Here is an 18,351-nt window from a genome sequence, read left to right on the forward strand (position 1 = left end):
ACTCGGGGGCCACTCCGAGTGCACTAAGATCGTGATCGTCATGTAGGACACCTACGTTGTGTAATAACTGGGTTCTAAGCAGGCACTGAGGGCGTTTTATGGGTAAGGAACACCAAAAGCAATAGCTGATTAAGATTATATTGAAGCTAATACCAATACCAATACCGCGCCCCTGTAGAGGTTCTTAAGTGGTTCTATACTACTCCGGTATTTACCTTACGAATTAGGAAAACTGCAGGAAAACCTAATTCGGAGTAGTAATGAACACAACCTACAGCTAACATCTAATGTACATCACTTTTGAGCCCTCTCGAGACCGGGTTAAATACTACATACACGCTATGAGTAACCAAAGTGGAATTGAGTCATTCCCCTGGTATTACAACACATACATCAGACAAAACTAAGATATATTAAATATGCCTCGCCGAACGGTAGGATTACCCAGGCCCAGTGGGGTGCCTGTAGACGTGGGCCATTTCAAATTCAATGAAATAATCGAGAGTGAATAAAAAGTACAATATACAAATATGTACAGAACAGATACAGCCCTACCGACAATGAAACAGGATTGCCAATACGAACAAAGGTTACACATCAAGAGGTACCTACAAGTGATTGAATCCATAAGTACATAAGTAAAGGGTTACAATCTGCATTTAAGTTACACACATTTATAGATTAAATTGAATAAAGCAAATACCTCACCTGCAAAAGCACACAGCAATGATTAAGGTACATATAACAAAATATTTCAAGATAAGCCGTACTTTACACTTCAGCCGGTTACAAGAAAAAAGACCATGAACACACATGTTAAATCGTATTTACTGACTACCCCAAGCCACGCTGTAATTTCATCTAAGACTCCTAAAAACCGCCCATTCCCTGCGTTTCACGCATTTCTAGGAAAAAAACTGGACTGCAAATGTTTGAAATGGTAAACACGTGGTCTTCCGAGAAATTCCATCCGTTTCATCTTCGCTCTCTTTCCCTTTTCTGTAATCCCACCAGATTTCGGTTGGCAGCTTGTGTAACTAACATGATGTATAGGGTGCTTCGTATCGACAATCATATTCACAGGACGTTGCTAAGGTTGGGGCATCTCAGATAACAGCGAGGTTTCGCTGCAGAAATAAGGAGAGAGAGAGAGGAGTAGACTGGAAAAAAAGGAAATGCAGAATTTATGAAGAGATAGAGTAATATATAGAGTACATGGTATGGAAATGCAAATTGGTGGAAAGAGCAAGGACAAGCAGGAGTGCGGGAAGAGGAGGGAAAGGGAGAGAAATGGATAAGGGAAGAAATACATAAATTTTAGTTTTTTTGTATAAAGTTTCTGCCAAATGGCGTGTGAAATAAAAAGCAGTGAAGGATGCGTAAAGAAAGAAGCATTGAAGTAATAGGTAAGACTTTCGTCAGTTGGCCCGGGGTGCGAAATGCGAGATCACATTTCGGCAGTTGGTCCGGGATTAGTGCTGTGCAAAAAAAAACGATTAATCGATAACTTATCGATAATTATCGATTAATAGATAGTGGATTAATTTAAAGAAATGGTCGACTAATCGAGAATTTATCGAAAATTATTGAATTAATGTATCGATTAATTGTGATTTTAAAGGATTGGTCGATAAATCGATAATCTACCTATTAATCTTACATCGATTTATCGCAAAAGCGATCAAGTAAGAGCATTCCGGAATTCGCATGACACTTATAAAATATGATCACAATTCAGAACCTACTTTAGGCTGGTTGACGTGAATTAGATACTATTATGCTTAATTACCATTTATCGTTTCTGTTAAAACTAATAATTTTGAGGTTATTGAAGGACATAGGCACCAAATTTTTGAGGATTATTGTCTAGTTTTAGTTGATCACCTTTGATTTCAGAAAACTAGGGAATACCTATATATAGTTGTTTTAATATTTTTCAAAGCATCCTGTTTTGATTTAAATTATCAATATCAATACCAAATAACGAAAATTGTTAACGAGTGTATGCATTGAGAATATATTTATATCGATAGGATTTATGAAAAAGTATCCAGTTTTCTCTCGATAATTATCGCTATTCGATTAATCAATAACAATCAGAGATCGACAATTTTCGACAGATGTCAATAATAATCTATTATTATCGACAATTAACGATTATTATTATCATCATCATCAACATCAAATCAAAATTTAACCTAGTCATTTCATCGCGGTTTTATCGGAAGGTTCTAAGGAAAGTATTTTTTTAAATTTTTAATTATTATTTTTTATTTTTATTTTATTTTTTATATTGTAGTTTGTTTAATTTTTTAATGTAAATAACAGTCGGAATAGTTCCAAGGTTAAGTGGAAGAACAGACGGCGGTAGTCTCCGCCGAACTGAACTTCGCCTTGTAGAAGTATATTTTATTTCTGTTTTGTTTTTGGGGATAAATAAAGGCAATATTATTATTATTATTATCAAAAGTTATCGATAATTATGAAAAGTTATCAATAATTATCGATAATAATCGAGAATTATCGATTTATCGATAAGTTTGTTTAGTCCGATAATTATTGATTAATCGTTAATCGATAACTTTCGATAATTATCGATAATAATCGATAATTATCGATAACTTTCGATCCATCGTTATCGATTAATGATTAATCTATAATTATCGGACTAAACAAACTTATCGATAAATTGATAACAATTCATTTATCGCCCAGCACTACTCGGAATGCAGAAGAAGAAGCGCGATAGAGACTTAAATGTCCAATTGCATGCGTGTTCAGTGTTTCTTCTCCTCCTCTGAACTGAAGTGATCGAACGGAATGAGCTCAAGGATGGCGTTCAAGTACCTTTAGATCTATATCTGCGCACCTCTCATTATGGGCCCAAAACAACGTTTTGTAGAAAGTGTCAAAATCGTTGCTGTACTTTGGACCACCATTGGCAACTTCGGTACTTTTCTTGTTTTCATACATCGACAAGACTAACAAGTAAAGTCCATCTGAGTCACACTTGGATTTTATACTCACGTGCAAAAAAGGTGAAAAACTGACGTTCGCAATTGGAAAGTTTACTTACCGCCAGTTCAAAGTATCGAAAAAAACGTCAACAAACAAAACCAATACATAGAAGAAGGAAATAAAAAATGAAGGTCAAAGCAATTTAGTTTTAGGCGCGTCTTTATACGCTTAAGAAACGCGCTGACCAAGGCTGTCCGCACGGCGCAACCCTAATTTTTGTATCTAGATGTTAATTATTTTTTCGAAATTAACTTTAAGGTTGAATTAAACTGATTAAATTTCCGCTTCGTTTAGTTTTAATTGCAAATGACGTGTATCCATAATAATGTAAAACCCCAACGCGCGAACTTCTGCACCGCAATATCCTTAGTTGAACGGTACGGGGAAAGTGATTAAACAAGGACTACTATGTCGCACGTGATTTTAATCCTTTAAAAGTGACTGAAACGTGTACGAGGAGTGAGTTCAGATTCAGTCGTGTCGCCAAGATCGAGGAATCATGCCAGCCACTGACGAAGTGCAGGAAGTCTTCAGCGACGAAGATGTCCATTACGTTGCGGGTGGTTCGCCGATCCATTCCGACGACGATGCCGCCGCGGAAGACAAATGTGCCAGGGTTGCTTTGGCGAAACCGAGCATTGCTTTTAAGAATGTGCCAAGTCGCGAGCTACACGAGGATTTCTTTCGCAAGTCCATCGAAGTCATCATCAAGGAGGCAGTTTTCAAGTCGACATCGACAAGCGGAAAAGTGCTCGAGTGGCACCACCCCCACGAGCTACTGAAGATATTCGACTTCGAACTGAAAACCCACGGAAGTACGCACGAAGATCTTCTGCGACTCATCAGAGACACCATACAGTACTCGGTCAAAACCGCGCACCCCTACTTCGTCAATCAGCTTTTCTCCTCTCTGGATCCCTACGGATTAATCGGTCAATGGCTTACCGACGCCCTCAACCCCAGCGTGTACACCTACGAGGTTTCGCCAGTTTTCACATTAATGGAAGAAGTTGTCCTGAGGGAGATGCGCGAAATCGTCGGGTACCCGAACGGGAACGGTGACGGAATTTTTTGTCCGGGAGGATCGATGGCCAACGCGTACGCCATCAGCTGCGCGCGGTACGCGGTTAACCCAGATATAAAGGTAAGACTTTCTCTACTGTTAATTTCACTTTAATTTTCACTTATCACTTTCGTTTCAGAAAAGTGGACTTAACGGTGGCGCCCGCCTGGTACTTTTTACTTCTGAAGACGCGCACTACTCGATTAAAAAGATGGCTTCCTTCCTCGGAATTGGCACCGACAACGTCTACCTGATCAAGACCGACAAGGTGGGCAAAATGGATACCTCGCACCTGGTTGAGGAGATCGAGCGAGCTCTACGAGAAGGCGCGAAACCGTTCATGGTCTCAGCAACCGCCGGCACGACGGTGTACGGCGCCTTCGATCCTCTGGAAAAAATCGCAGATATCTGTCAGGCTTACGGCTTGTGGTTCCACGTGGACGCCGCGTGGGGAGGAGGAGTTCTTATGTCTTCTAAGCACAGACACATTCTAAATGGCATTCACAGGTAAAGCCTCGTATTAGAAAGCAACCAGCTTAACCTTCTAATTCCAGGGCCGACTCAGTCACTTGGAACCCTCACAAATTACTAACAGCCCCACAGCAGTGTTCCACATTTCTACTACGACACGAAGGCATACTGTCCGAGGTGCACTCGACGAACGCATCCTACCTCTTCCAGAAAGACAAGTTCTACGACACCCGTTACGATATCGGCGACAAGCACGTGCAGTGCGGCCGAAGAGCGGACGTCCTCAAGTTTTGGTTCATGTGGAAGGCGAAAGGAAGCGACGGTTTCGAGAGGCACGTCGATAAAGTCTTCGATAACGCCAGGTACTTCACGAAAGTGATCAGGGAGAGGGCGGGATTTCGGATGGTCGTCGATAATCCCGAATTCACCAACTTGTGCTTCTGGTACATTCCTCCGGGCCTGAGGGGCGCAGATTCCGAGTCGAATTTTCACGAGCGACTTCACGAGGTCGCGCCAAAGATGAAGGAGCGAATGATGAAGAAGGGATCCATGATGGTCACGTATCAGACGATCAAAGGTCTGCCGAACTTCTTCCGAATTGTCTTCCAGAATTCTGGACTGGAGTACAGCGATATGGTGCACTTGGTCGAGGAATTAGAGAGTTTAGGTTGTGATTTATAACCGTCTGGTGTTGCTAATGTTGCTTTGTATATAATTGAAATTATTTATTGATAGCTTGGAAAATCTGTGATAAGATGAGATGTCCGAGGAAGCGCCGGAAAATACCAGTTTCTTATTATTTTTTACTCACTATAGAATTGTACAACAATAAATCAAATAAGCGTATAATAAATGAGTCAGTTAAACAATGAAAAGCAAAAGTGATTAATTAAGCTTTTATAGCATGAGAGATTGCCATTTTGAAAATTTAGCACCTTCAATAAAATGTAGGAACTACTAAAGTCCTTCAAGACTTTCAAAAGTTTTAAAATCATGTCATTAAGAGAGTTCGAGGCTCTTCTAGGGTCAAGTCCTGTACAGCATCAAAAACAAGGTAGTAGATCTACAGTGTCTCTTAGAGCCTTCGCCCCCCAAAAGTCCCTTCTGATAAATTTTGAAAGTTCTTGACGGCTCTGGCAAATTTCTCCTTTTCTGATTTCCTGAAACGTGATTTTAAGGCCCTGATTTTCGAATGTGCTTGCTCGCAAAAATTAAACACCAAAATTACCGTACAGTTTTGGATACATTGACGAAAAATTTAAATAATGAGCTTGTTTCAATTTACACTTCCTCTACCATTTGTAATTTCTATCAGGAATTTCAAAATAATTCATGGCCACGCGGTCTTTGTGAATTAACTCTAATTTAAATTCAAATCTAATACAACATGAAGCTAAAATCTCTACATAAGAACACCTTATAACTATTCATATTGGGCTCATTAGCTTGGAATTTTTGTTTATTGAAATTAACCGCAACTTCCTGACTCAATGGGTTCATCTAAATACATGCGATACCAACGGCAACAGATTGCTATCTTTAAGAACGATCAAAACCAAACCTTGCTTAATAATTTTTAACTCCTCCGTGGATTCCTCTACTTATGCGCGGCTTGGAACACTTTATTTTCTGCGATAGAAAACCACTTAGATATACAGGGTGATTCCTATAGTACCTGCCACCGTTTGGGAGCGTGTAGGTGGTGCGTAGGGGAGTATTTTGATATAGGACACTTGGGGTCGGAAATCTAAAATAAGGGTGCCAGAGCCAAATTTACCTTCTGGAATTTCGCGCCTGTAGGTAGGCAACCCAACCGGCCGGCGGTGCACACGGAGCGATCTCAGGCGGCGATGTGTGGCTGACACTTGATCAGAATTTTGTTTAAACCCACGAAATCCCGTCTGCAACGACGCGTATCAAGTGAATAAACACTATGGCAATAGTATAATAATAGTTGGCTAGATGCAGGCAGTGCATTGAGAACAACGGTGGCCACGTTGAACACTTGTAAACGTTATTGCTTTTGACTGTCGTTTTCCCTCCTTCCCTCCCATGTCGCTTCCTCGCGCTAACGCGCTCTGCATCGCTCCGCGCGAAACGTCGGTCGGTTGGGTTGCCTACATACAGGCGTGAAATTCCAGAAGATAAATTTGGTTCTGGCGCCCTTATTTTAGATTTCCGACCCCAAGTGTCCTATATCAAAATACTCCCCTAGGCACCCCCTATACGCTCCCAAACGGTGGCAGGTACTATAGGAATCACCCTATGTATGTATGTTGCTCTCCCGAAAGTGCATCGAACCGAGTACGATGTCACTTATTTGCCAATGCGAAATACGAAATTGAACGTAGTTTACTGTGCTTCTTTGTTGTTCGATCGAGTTTTATTTATGGACATCATCCTAAAATCACGATCGCGCGCATTCATTTCAAAAATCCACTGAGGAGGCTCTATGAAAGTCACATTTTCCATGACCTTCTAAGCGATTTCCAAAGCTCTATAGGGATTTCATGGAGCTTTCCGATTCTTTGTAAAATGTTTGCTAGAACTCTCTGATTGAGAGGCTTTCCCTGGACTTTCTATGATCCTAGAGGAGCTTACAGGGCTTATATGGATCTAGAGAGTGCACGGAAGGTTTTTAAGGGTTTTAGAGAAATTAGAGCTGTTCTTGACATGCGCGTTTCTGAACAACCATATGAGGCACCGTAAGACATTCTAAACGCTTTCTACAGAAATGAAAAGCTCTATGAAGCTTTCCAAGGTGTTCTAGTGCCTCCGAACAGCTGCTTAGACCCTTTGCACAATGCTGTCGAAACCTAACCAGAGCTTTCGATGCGCTCTCGTACTATTTAGGCCCTTGTTGGAGCACTACACTTTGTTTGGCCATAGAGCTTTAAATAAACGAAAAACCGACTCTTTCACTTGGATGGTGTTGTAGGAACATTAAAAGGTGATTTTTTTTATTATTTGTCATCAAATCGAGGCGCCATCAAGTCGATAAAATATAATAACTAGCGACAGATACACGGTGTTTTTTTTAAAGATGGGACATACGACAATGCAAAAGCGTTGAGTTATTTAAAATGGGCCATAGGGAAATTTACATTGCGCCAATTGTTCTCAAATCTTGGCCTTGCGCTTAGTTATTTTACTGACAGTTCTCGATCTGATTCTTCAAACTGCATCAACGAAGCAGTAACCTGTATTCCGCCGCTCGAAAAGGTGTTCATGTATGTTCAACACCCTGTATGATATGACAAAAAGCGGATGTGACGCGTTCTTTCCGAGAAATGCGATATTCCAACTTCGGGGATATTCGGGAAATCTCGAAAATGTTCGTGATCTTTCTAGAAACGTTCGTTTGCTGTTTGCAGATTGAATTGTGTTTAATCGACGCCGTGGAAAATCGCAATATTCCACTGGATCAAAGATTAGTTCGTACTTGCGCTCCAAATTGATGAATTTACGCAAAGAGTTAGCATTTATCGGAAAATTTACGAATTACGTAAACAGGAAAACCCGGTTATGATTTTTTACGATCATCGTGAGTTTAGTTGTAAGTATATACTCATACGAATAAATAAATTAAACAAATATAGCAAACGAACTCCTGGATATGGCCTTAAAACCAAATTTTAAACCTGCTTTTCTTTAAAGTGTATATATGAAATTTCATTTAATTGCTTCCATAAATAAGAAAGTTGGCACTGCGCATGCGCAAAACCAAATTTTGAAACTGACATTAAATTTGTTTTTATTCCAAGTGGCTATGTATGAAATTACATTTAAATACCTTCATAAATAAGAAAGTTTGCAATTCGGTCTGTAAATGGTCGAGATGCGCAAAGGCATAGAGTAATTATTTACTCTATGGCAAAGGGCACTGTGAATGCTGATCGATTAGGCTCAACTTTTGGAATTGCGTTTGATATGGCTAAAGCTATGCGCATATTGAATTTCATGCAATTCGGTTCATAACTAACGGAGATGTCAAAAGGGCCTTCTTTATTTTTTGGCCTACATTGTCAATTCACGAACTCGGATCTACAAATTTGATAAAGAATCCACCTACAAAGTTTCATCGTAATCGGTCCAATCGTTATCGAGATATCGTGCTAACGGACAGACGGACAGACACCGCAAAATTATAAACTCGCTAGGAGCTCGTTAATAATGGGTATTATACGCCCCTCAGATCGCCCTTCGCTCCCTGGCAATACGTCACCTTCCGAGGACTCTTGTGATACTTACCACCCTTTTTTGACGAGTACATACTAAAGGACGGTAATGCTTTGATGTCAGTTGTACGCAAATGGAGATTGAGATAGACCCCCCCCCCCCGCCCCGGTTCTACATGCTTACCAAAAATGTTTAGTAGTCTTAGCAGTTACAGCAAAGTGCTTCGAAAGGGCTTTTAGGAGTGAAAGTTTTGAACGAAGGCTTGATGCCAGTTGTAAGTAAATGAAGATTGACTAATTATTTATTTGAACTGGGGGGGAGGTAAAATAAATATCCCCCCAGGGCCCCAATTATAAAAAGTCAATCTTCATTTACTTACAACTGCCATTACATCCCCCCCCCCCCAATTCTACATTATTCTTCAAAATGTTCAGCACTTACTGCAAAATGTTTCGAAAGAGTTTTTAGGGTTGAAAGTTTTGAGTGAGACCATATCACCGGGGGTCTGTAATGCCCCCCCCCCTTCCCCCCGTGTACGAAGGATTGATGTCAGTTGTAGCATTGAATAAAAAATTAAGTATTCAATGGTTGTAGATAATACAAGATTGACCATTTATTTTACCTGGGGATTATTCCATAAGGTAAAAGGTAAGGTAGGTAAAAGAAGATTGACTATCTCTTTTGCCTGGAAGGGTATTCCATACCTCTCCAAACCTCCCGATTCTACATTCTTCCTTATGTGCTTAGTACCCTTAGCACTTTCAAGAGAGTCTTTTGGGGCTGAAAGTTTTGAGGGTGAACATATCACCCGTGGTTCTGAAGGGTATGGGATACCCCCAGTCCAGTTGTAGCATTGAACTATTCAACTGATTGATTGGCTATTTATTTTGCCGAGGGTGGGGGGACCCCCCCTGGTTCTACATTCTACCGCAAAATTCCGCAGACCACCGTTCGCTATGGTAAATGATGCTCGTCTCTCTTATGCCTAGGCTGCAGCTGCCAATCCGAGAAACGGAACCGCCGCAATTTTCTGGACCACCGTCCCCTTTTCACCAATCGCAAGCCCTCATTCTTATCCATTTACGTTATCTCGGCTCTATCCTGACGGAACTAGCGCAAATTGAAGGCTTTCCTCCACTATCGTAAACCCTATTTTATGCGCGCTAATAAACTAACTCGAGCCTATACTATTCGTATGAAGCGGTACAAATGCTGTTTTACACATGTATAAACAAGTATAAATTGTGCACAGGTCTTGTGCAGATAAAACGCATTTTTTAACCGAAATAGCTTTTGTTTTGACTTCACCAATGGATATATTTCTTGCAGACGTTTCAATCGCCCTTTGTTAGTATCCTCTTCCGACAATCCATTCTTTAATATTAGAATACAATGAGAGACAAAATTAATTTTTAAAAGAGTCGCACGCTAAAGTTATAGGTTGTACAAACCAATTTATTTCGATGAGAATACTGTGAGGGGTAGAACATGTGTTTACCTCCCCCCCTTCCATGTTCTAAAGTTTAACTTGGCACCACTAAAGGCATGCGTATGCCAAATCTGAGACCAATTGGTTGTCGTGTGTGAAAGTTATGCTCGTTTTACTTTCAAAAACAGCATCTCAGGAAATAATTCGTGGGGGGTCTCCCTTTTAGACAGCGAAATTTAATGGCCGGTTGGCACATCCTTCAAGGTATAGGCTACCACCTACTGCAAAAAAATCCAGGACTCTAAGACCATTCGCCTAGAAGTAGTTCAAAACGGTAGAAGTGGGTCTGGACGGACGGACGGACGGAAGGGCAAAACGCAAATACTAGCACAGTTTTTTTAATTCTTAAAAAATACGCTAAAAATCAGACACATTTCTTAATTGTTAGGTACTGACCAAGAGTGCGTAGTGTACTTAAGCCCCAGGTTCTACGCTAACTTCACACTACAAGAACACGGAAATAAAGTCAACCCGGCAACGTTTAAAAATGGCCACCCAAATGACTATTCCCTCCAAAACTAAAAAAGATCCCGCTTAAATTTAACAAGTTAAAAAGTAATCGTAAACGATTTACATAAAGCGCATTTCCACTTGCATTCATTTCCCATTTGTAAGATGCAACTTCTGTTAGAATCGTAAAAATCCGCCCACAAATATGAAAGATAGCGTTGCACATGGGCAATCCATTGTTGACGTGCTACTTCAATTTCAGTTTATGAGAAGAATTTCATTTCAATGCTTTTCTAAATAAGAAAGTTGGAACTGCGCATGCGCAAACCTAAATTTTAAAACTAATGTTAGATTTTCCTTTGTTCCAAGTGCCTAAGTATCAAATTTCACTTAAATAGTTCCATAGATAAAAAGTTGGCACTGCGCATGCGCAAAATAAAATTTTGAAACTGGCGCTAGATTTTCCATTAAACCCAGTGCCTATGTATCAAATTTCGTTTAAATTCTTCCATAAATAAAAAAGTTGGCACTGCGCATGCGCAAAACCAAATTTTGAAATTGGCGTTTGATTTTCCTTTATCCCAAGTGCCTATGTATCAAATTTCGTTTAAATTCTTCCATAAATAAAAAAGTTGGCACTGCGCATGCGCAAAACCAAATTTTGAAATTGGCGTTTGATTTTCCTTTATTCCAAGTGCCTATGTATCAAATTTCATTCAAATACTTTTATAAGTAAAAAAGTTTGCAATTCGGTTTATAAATGGTCGAGATGCGAAAAGGGCACTGTGAATTTTGAATCGATTCGATTCAACTTTTGGCATTGCGTATTATATGGTTAAAGCTATGCCCATATTGAATTTCATGCAATTCAGTTCATAACTAACGGAGATGTAAAAGCGATCGAACATTTCTAAACAAAGTTATCGTTCACACGGACAGATAGATGGACAGACAGACAAAGGAACAGACGGACAGACCAACAGGCAGACGACAGATAGCAATGCAAAATTATAAACGATCTCTAGGATCGTTAATAAACGGCAAAAGTGTAAAATTATGGAACATGTAAAAAACGGTTTTTTGTTTTTTTTACAATAACTTTTTTTGTAAGCGGTACAGAAAAAATTCCTTCCTTGGTACAAGACTCGACACCATAACGAACCAAATAGCGAAAAAAGTAGAACAATAGCTCTTAAGATAAAAAACTAGTAGCGTCGCAAAGTTAGCGGACGGACGGACGGACGGACGGACAAAGTGGCCACAATAGCGCATTTTTTTTATATTTTTGTGGAAATGCGCTAAAAAGTGGTACGTGATCTAACATCTAAGGCAGGGCCCCCTTACGTTAGCTGTAAACAACGCTATGACCTGAAGCACAGTAGGGAGGGAACGTAAAATAAAACACTGAAATTGTGAAAAGATCGCAATGGGGGTTTACAGTATAGTTGAATTTCGTAGTTCTAATTTAATAAGGGTGTACCTGAAACCATAAAACATTTGTTTTGGACAGTAAAAGTTTATTTAAAAATAGAGGCTGATTAGCAAAAAAATAATGAACATGTGCGGTTTTAAGGGTTGATTTAAAACGATATGATTGTGGCGGGCTCTGTGACGTAATAAGCCCGACCAATCAGCTCCTAGAACCATTCAGATGGCATAACGAATTGGCAATATTGCAGGAGAATGTCATTTGTAACTTGTCACCTGTCACAGGCACTTGTCGTTCACTTTCGCGTTAGATCACAGCCGTCTATAATTACAAGCCATGCTGAGAAGTTTGGCAACGTTGTTCGAAACTTTCGAATCGAAAGTCAATCGGTGGGCCGATTTAGTTTTAATGGCGTCTTGTTGCTCTTGAAAAATGGCATTTTCCTCTCTCCTGTGTTTTGCCTTGGCGGTTTTAATATAGAAGAAAGATACTTAGGCAGCTTACAATTGTGCATATATATTATTTATTTACAAAAAATGGATAATAACATTTTTATTTGACTTTAAAATTCGGAACGCTGTAAATTGGTAACTGCATCATAATGTGGTTTCCATCGAGATCTCCGAAATTGGTACTTTGAACAAACACAAGTGCTTGTAAAGGGTCCATTAACGAGTAGTCTGCTTTAGAGGTTATGACAACAAATCGATATATTTCGTTTAGCAACTTACCTGAATAATAATTTCTGTTCATTCCGTAGGGAGTAACACAAATTGTCGCAATCTCGCTCTGTTAAAACAGGAAAATTGGAATATTACACCCAAAACACATATAAAATACACCCAAAATCTGTCAAGTTGAATTAGGAAATCGGCCTACCATGCAGTGTTGCCATAATTCTCAGCACGGCTTGTAATTATAGACGGCTGTGGTTAGATGCAGTTAAACATGCCTCTTAAAACGTCAAATCCGCCACGTCAGACCCTCGCACAAGGTTGCCGGCTCACTTCTACGAGATTGGTTGTAGGTTTGTGACGTATTTAGACTGGAGCCTTTCAAATTCGGACTACAAACACAGCGTTTCCATAATTTATTTTGGGTTTATTTTACTCACAAATAAAAATTGAGGACACGCGGGTCTTTTTATTTTTAATGTACTTTATAGATCAGAAATAAAAAATGAAGCCGGGAAGCCCCCATTATTATTGATTGTAAAAGCTCGGAAATTTAAGTCAAAATAAATTACATTGCAAAAATAAACTTTGAAAAAAAAAGAACTTACCAATAAAAAAACCAACCGTCAAATTAATGTTAAATTGCGTAGTAAAATTAATTGTTTGTAATGATGTGAATGCGTAACATGAAATTATAACATCACAAAAAGTAGCAGGCAAACTTCAAGAGGTAACATATAAGTTAAAAACAAGTTTTGGGAATTATGGGTCAGGTAAGCAGATACCAAGATTCGCAGAAAGGATGAAATACACAGGATATGACTCATCTTTGGTGCAATAAAGTCCTTTTGTTGAAAGCAAGATGGAAAATTACAGGGCCCTGTAGGCAAATTTAACTAAAAACAAAATATGGGGAAATTACGAATCGTAACTCATTGTGAGATTCTCAACTGAAGAGCTTTGATTAGCGTAATCCCGATCCGGCAAGATAAGTAACCCGCCCCTAGTTTCGGGGTTTCGAGCCTACAGTTGAATGTCGAAGACAATCACGGAATTAGGTGTCGTACCTCAAATGGTTACAGTTCTTACCACGCCCGTGACTGCTTCATTCACGGAGAAAATGTTAGTTACAAACAACAAGTCAATACATACATCATGCGAATCGGTAATTTCCAAATATTAAAATAAAATGATCAAAACTTATATGAATGTTACTTCAGGGACAAGACCAAGTAATCAACATCAATAAACATATATTAAGCAAGTATTACACCAAAAACGTAAACAATTACAAACAATAGCATAACGGTATCAAATAGTGATTATGCATTGCGGTTAAACCAAGTAAATTTCAAAAACGAAGATTGAAACACATAAAAAACAAATACGATATAAAGAAATGCAAAAATTACTACCTGCATTAAATAACACAAAATAACAACAAACATTTATGGAGCGAGACGTATACGACTGCAATTCAAGACAAGATGCCAAACGTCGCCAACGTTCGTGATCTCCAGGTGGCGCAAATCGCTTTCCCCTCCTAAAAATTGCGTGGTTGTCAACTCTCAAAAATGTGTGCATCGTCGTAAGTTGTATATACAGGGTGGAACGTCTCAAGAGTACTTCAAGGCAACAACTAGTAGTGATACATTTTTATTCAGGTTTTTGGATGTGAATATTAATATTTTGAAACACATATAGAATTACTACCATTTTTTATTTATTAAATTATAACACGTAGATTTTGTGCACTTCTACACATAGTTATGTGAGATACACATTATTTTATTAATACACAGCTGTAGGTAAACATCTATGAGTTTCCACTTCTACAAGCTCACCTCTACATTTATCGTTGGTTTAATGTATCTTGTTGATACAGGGTGTCTCATGAAAGTAATACAAAATTTCTACAAAAGTTTGCTGTGGTGGGGCAACTTATACAGTGTGCTCAGATATACAAATCAGGTGCTTACATTAGAAGAAAACGTTTAATTTCTGTATTCAATTTGCCTTTGCTTCATTCGTTTCCCTACAGCGACTTCAATGCAAAAAACCACCATTGACAAAGCCAGGAGCGTGCCGCATATAACGAAAATTCCGTAAAGTTGACCTAGGGTGAGCGGTTTCGCGTCGTAATTCTTCTCGAACTTGAGGAGATTTTTTTCGTTGAAGTAGTTCACGTCCCGACGGAGTTTTTCGGCCAAACCGCTTTCAGCGAGACCGATAATGATGTGATTTAAGGTTTCTTTAAAGTAATGTCCTCTCAGTGTCATGAATGCGTACTCGACGGGTCCCGTCAGACAATTGTCAATTATTTTGTTGGTCATTATGGTTTTGCTGTTGACTTGGAATTGTTTGAAGGTTGTTTCGGTTATGAGTGAGGCGTAGTTGTCACCCGGTTTCAAGGGGTTACTCGCTTTAACATGGTTTTTTTCAAGCTGACTTTGTATTCTCGTATAAAGAGCGTAGTCGGATATGTTCTGATACATGTATGCACGGATTAATCGAGGTTGTGAATAAATAGTTAAACGGGAATCGGCCAGTTCTGGTAAAGTTTCAATTCCTTTGCCATACTGGGGAATTGTCAGAAGTTTGTACAAAAGCGACACGTATGCAGTTTGTATGTGAATGCTGTAGATGATATACAGCAGTAACAGCAATTTGAGTGGTTTTACGTTCGGTACAGACGCGTAACTACCCCATAAGGTAATGGAAAATACGTTAAGCAAAGGGCGCGAGAAACTACTGGAGAAACCAAACGTAACCCACCAAAGTACACTAATCAAAAGCAGGCACGAAATTATTAATATCCAGACTGAATACTTAAAAACGATAAAATAAACTTTCAGGGGCGAAATTTGATCTGGTTTAGGTACAAGCCATATGAAATTTTCTGTAACCGTCACCCTCGTCTCTTGGTAAGGAGAGATGTTGTATGGCCATCGATTTGTAGCGTAGAAACGTATTCTGATATTTAGTGGATATCTTAACGAAGGCGGATATCCTACGATACTCACATTCATCCTCTCCTTCAAAAAGTCAACAACCAACTCCGCATATTCGCGCCATTCAATTCGCAGGTCAGATTCTTTCGGCGATCGTAATTGGTACTCCACCTCACACGCTCCGTATGAAGTCAAAATTGGTTTAATCGCGTCCCTCAGCCTTGGTCTTACTGCACAGCTTTGAATGTCAAATTTGGTCGGGTTTGCTCCGCACTGGTTACCTTCGATGTAAGGGTTTGATGTGTACAGTTCCGGAACGGGATTGCTCTCTTCTGAAAGCACTACCACGGAACGAACCAATTTGTAACGCCATAAAGTTTGAAACAGAACCGACGCGTTTTTTTCGTTAGTGAATAGTAAAAATTTACCTACTGGAGACCAAGTGCCATTCCAAATGGAACTGTGATTCAGGTACTCTAACGCAAGTTCCAAAGAATACCAATTTTCCGCGTGTATTACAAAGTTCCTTCCCGCATTTGAAGGAATTTCATGTATCTCTGAATTAATCGTAACGACAATCTTCGGATTGGGAACCTCGTAGATCGAGTGGTAGGCGAAATCTTCCGGAACAAGAAAGTGGATGGTTTCATTGGTCCCAAACATTTCCTCAATCACATGTTTAAGGCAAACTTGCGTCACGTTTTTCCGATCGGTTTCGAAGCACATCACCCACTTTAAGACAATTGAAGAAATCAACCACATTAACACCACTCTCGCCATGGTGACCCGACAAATCGCAACTATGACATCGGTCACCCTTATATATTTCACACCTTGCGCAGGATCATAGTTAAGTTGCTAAAGTAAAAGACTTGCTACATTAGACGTCATTAGTCAACGTAAAAGTTTATTTACCGCTGTATAGATCCACCGTAATTAAAGAAGCTACTAAGTTTCTCGTTTGATTTATTATGTACCTTCAGTTCGATGTGATACACTAAGACAAATACCATTAAGAAGTATTGATTCCCTGTACACTTTAAAAGTATTCCACTTTATAACGAACTAATGCAAGACATCAATATAACGAAAATTGGAAGTCTCAAGATAACTAAAAGATGTCAAATTGCCAATAATTAACACAAAGATCAACAGTTTATTTAACTATTCTCGCTTTATAAATCGGTTTGTATCTATCATTATAATTATTACAGAAGTTCCAAGTTCAACATTATTTAAACAATCGTTTGATTTATTACGCCTGTTTGATACACTGCACAAAGATAAATACCAGCAGAAAGTATAGATATTTACCTACAAATGGCGTTTTAAACATTCCGACCATCTTTCAGGTTTCTCTTCCCTGGCCCCCATTCTTCCATTATTGTTGGTGCACACTAAACAGCAATAAGGATATTTCCACTTTGTAACATACAGGAAATTCACCTGCAAACTGTAGTGCTTTGTAATTACACATCTCACATTGAATTTAAAGAGGTACTTTCAAAATCCTCCCCAATATTTACTAAAACACAATGTCTTTTCTCCTGAACAATTCCTCCAATATATGCTTACGGTATAACGGTCTTTGATTCGCCCCAGTCTCTTTCCTATTGATTTTTGAGGAAACGGTGTGAGGTTTGCCGACCTAATTGCCTGATCGTGTGAATCGCGAATTTGGGGGTGGCGAGGAGGTATTAAGGGAAAAATAAGAACATTCTCTGATACATAATAGAATTTATCTTTAGTGGGCCGGGGTTTATTCGATTCATACCCTCCGGTGCTGCATCTCCTGCAGTACGTTAATCCTCTCCTGATACTTTAAAAAGGCACCATCCTTTTTTAACTCATTTTGTGTAAAAACAAAGAACCGGAGGGTCTGGGGGGTTTGGAATACCATCCAGTAAACGAGAACACGGTTACGCTTTTTCTACAATCATCATGCATCATCACTTGCATATTTTTACGAATTAAATCTACGTGGGTACATTTGGGCATTGGGGTATTTATGGTAAAAAGGAAAATTCCCTGATACATACTTAGTAGAATTTATCTTTACTGGCCTGTACTGGGCAAACGAACATTAGTACATTGTGTAGTATTACTTCTATACTTGTTTATTTTATAGCATATGTTAAATTGACATTTTAATAGGTTTGAATGAGTAGGCTAATTGTCATTTCCCTTTAATAAAATGGTTGTTATGTATAAGTGGTTGCTAACGATTAATGGTTGCTAACGTATAATGGTTGGTTGCTAACCATTAATGGTTGCTAACGATTAATAAGCTTCATCATTGTACTCGTCACTAAGGAGTAATTTATATTGTTATCGAGAGGTCGACGAAAAATGAAATTTGAGACATAGGCGCTTGGAGTATTGGTTTTGCGCAGGCGCAGTGCCAACTTTTCTTATTTATCGAGGGATTTAATGGATATTTCATGCATAACAGCTTAAATAAAAGCAAAAGGAGCTCTATATTTGTTTACATGTTTATTATTTAGCGCATTTTTTAAGAATTAAAAAAAATGTGTTATTGTTTGCGTGCATAACTTTTACATACGACAACCAATTGGTCGCAGATTTTGCATACGCATGCCTTTAGTGGTGCCAAGTTAAACTTTAGA

At 39.1% G+C, this 18,351-nt stretch overlaps 2 protein-coding genes across 2 annotated transcripts; one reads left to right on the forward strand and one right to left on the reverse strand.

Annotated features, from left to right (window-relative positions):
• Positions 1-3,124: 3,124 nt before the first annotated feature.
• Positions 3,125-5,405, forward strand: LOC116169759 (cysteine sulfinic acid decarboxylase-like). Its single transcript, XM_031485924.1, has 3 exons — positions 3,125-4,162; positions 4,221-4,588; positions 4,636-5,405. Exons 1-3 carry the CDS (start codon positions 3,518-3,520, stop codon positions 5,231-5,233), a joined length of 1,611 nt encoding a protein of 536 aa, XP_031341784.1. The 5' UTR covers positions 3,125-3,517; the 3' UTR covers positions 5,234-5,405.
• A 9,362-nt stretch (positions 5,406-14,767) lies between these two features.
• LOC116168082 lies at positions 14,768-16,504 on the reverse strand. The gene has a single exon (XM_031483737.1). It carries the CDS (start codon positions 16,502-16,504, stop codon positions 14,768-14,770), a length of 1,737 nt encoding a protein of 578 aa, XP_031339597.1.
• Positions 16,505-18,351: the final 1,847 nt, after the last annotated feature.

This window comes from Photinus pyralis, unplaced genomic scaffold (genome assembly GCF_008802855.1).
Source record: "Photinus pyralis isolate 1611_PpyrPB1 unplaced genomic scaffold, Ppyr1.3 Ppyr1.4_LG4, whole genome shotgun sequence".
NCBI classification, from domain to species: Eukaryota; Metazoa; Arthropoda; class Insecta; order Coleoptera; family Lampyridae; genus Photinus; species Photinus pyralis.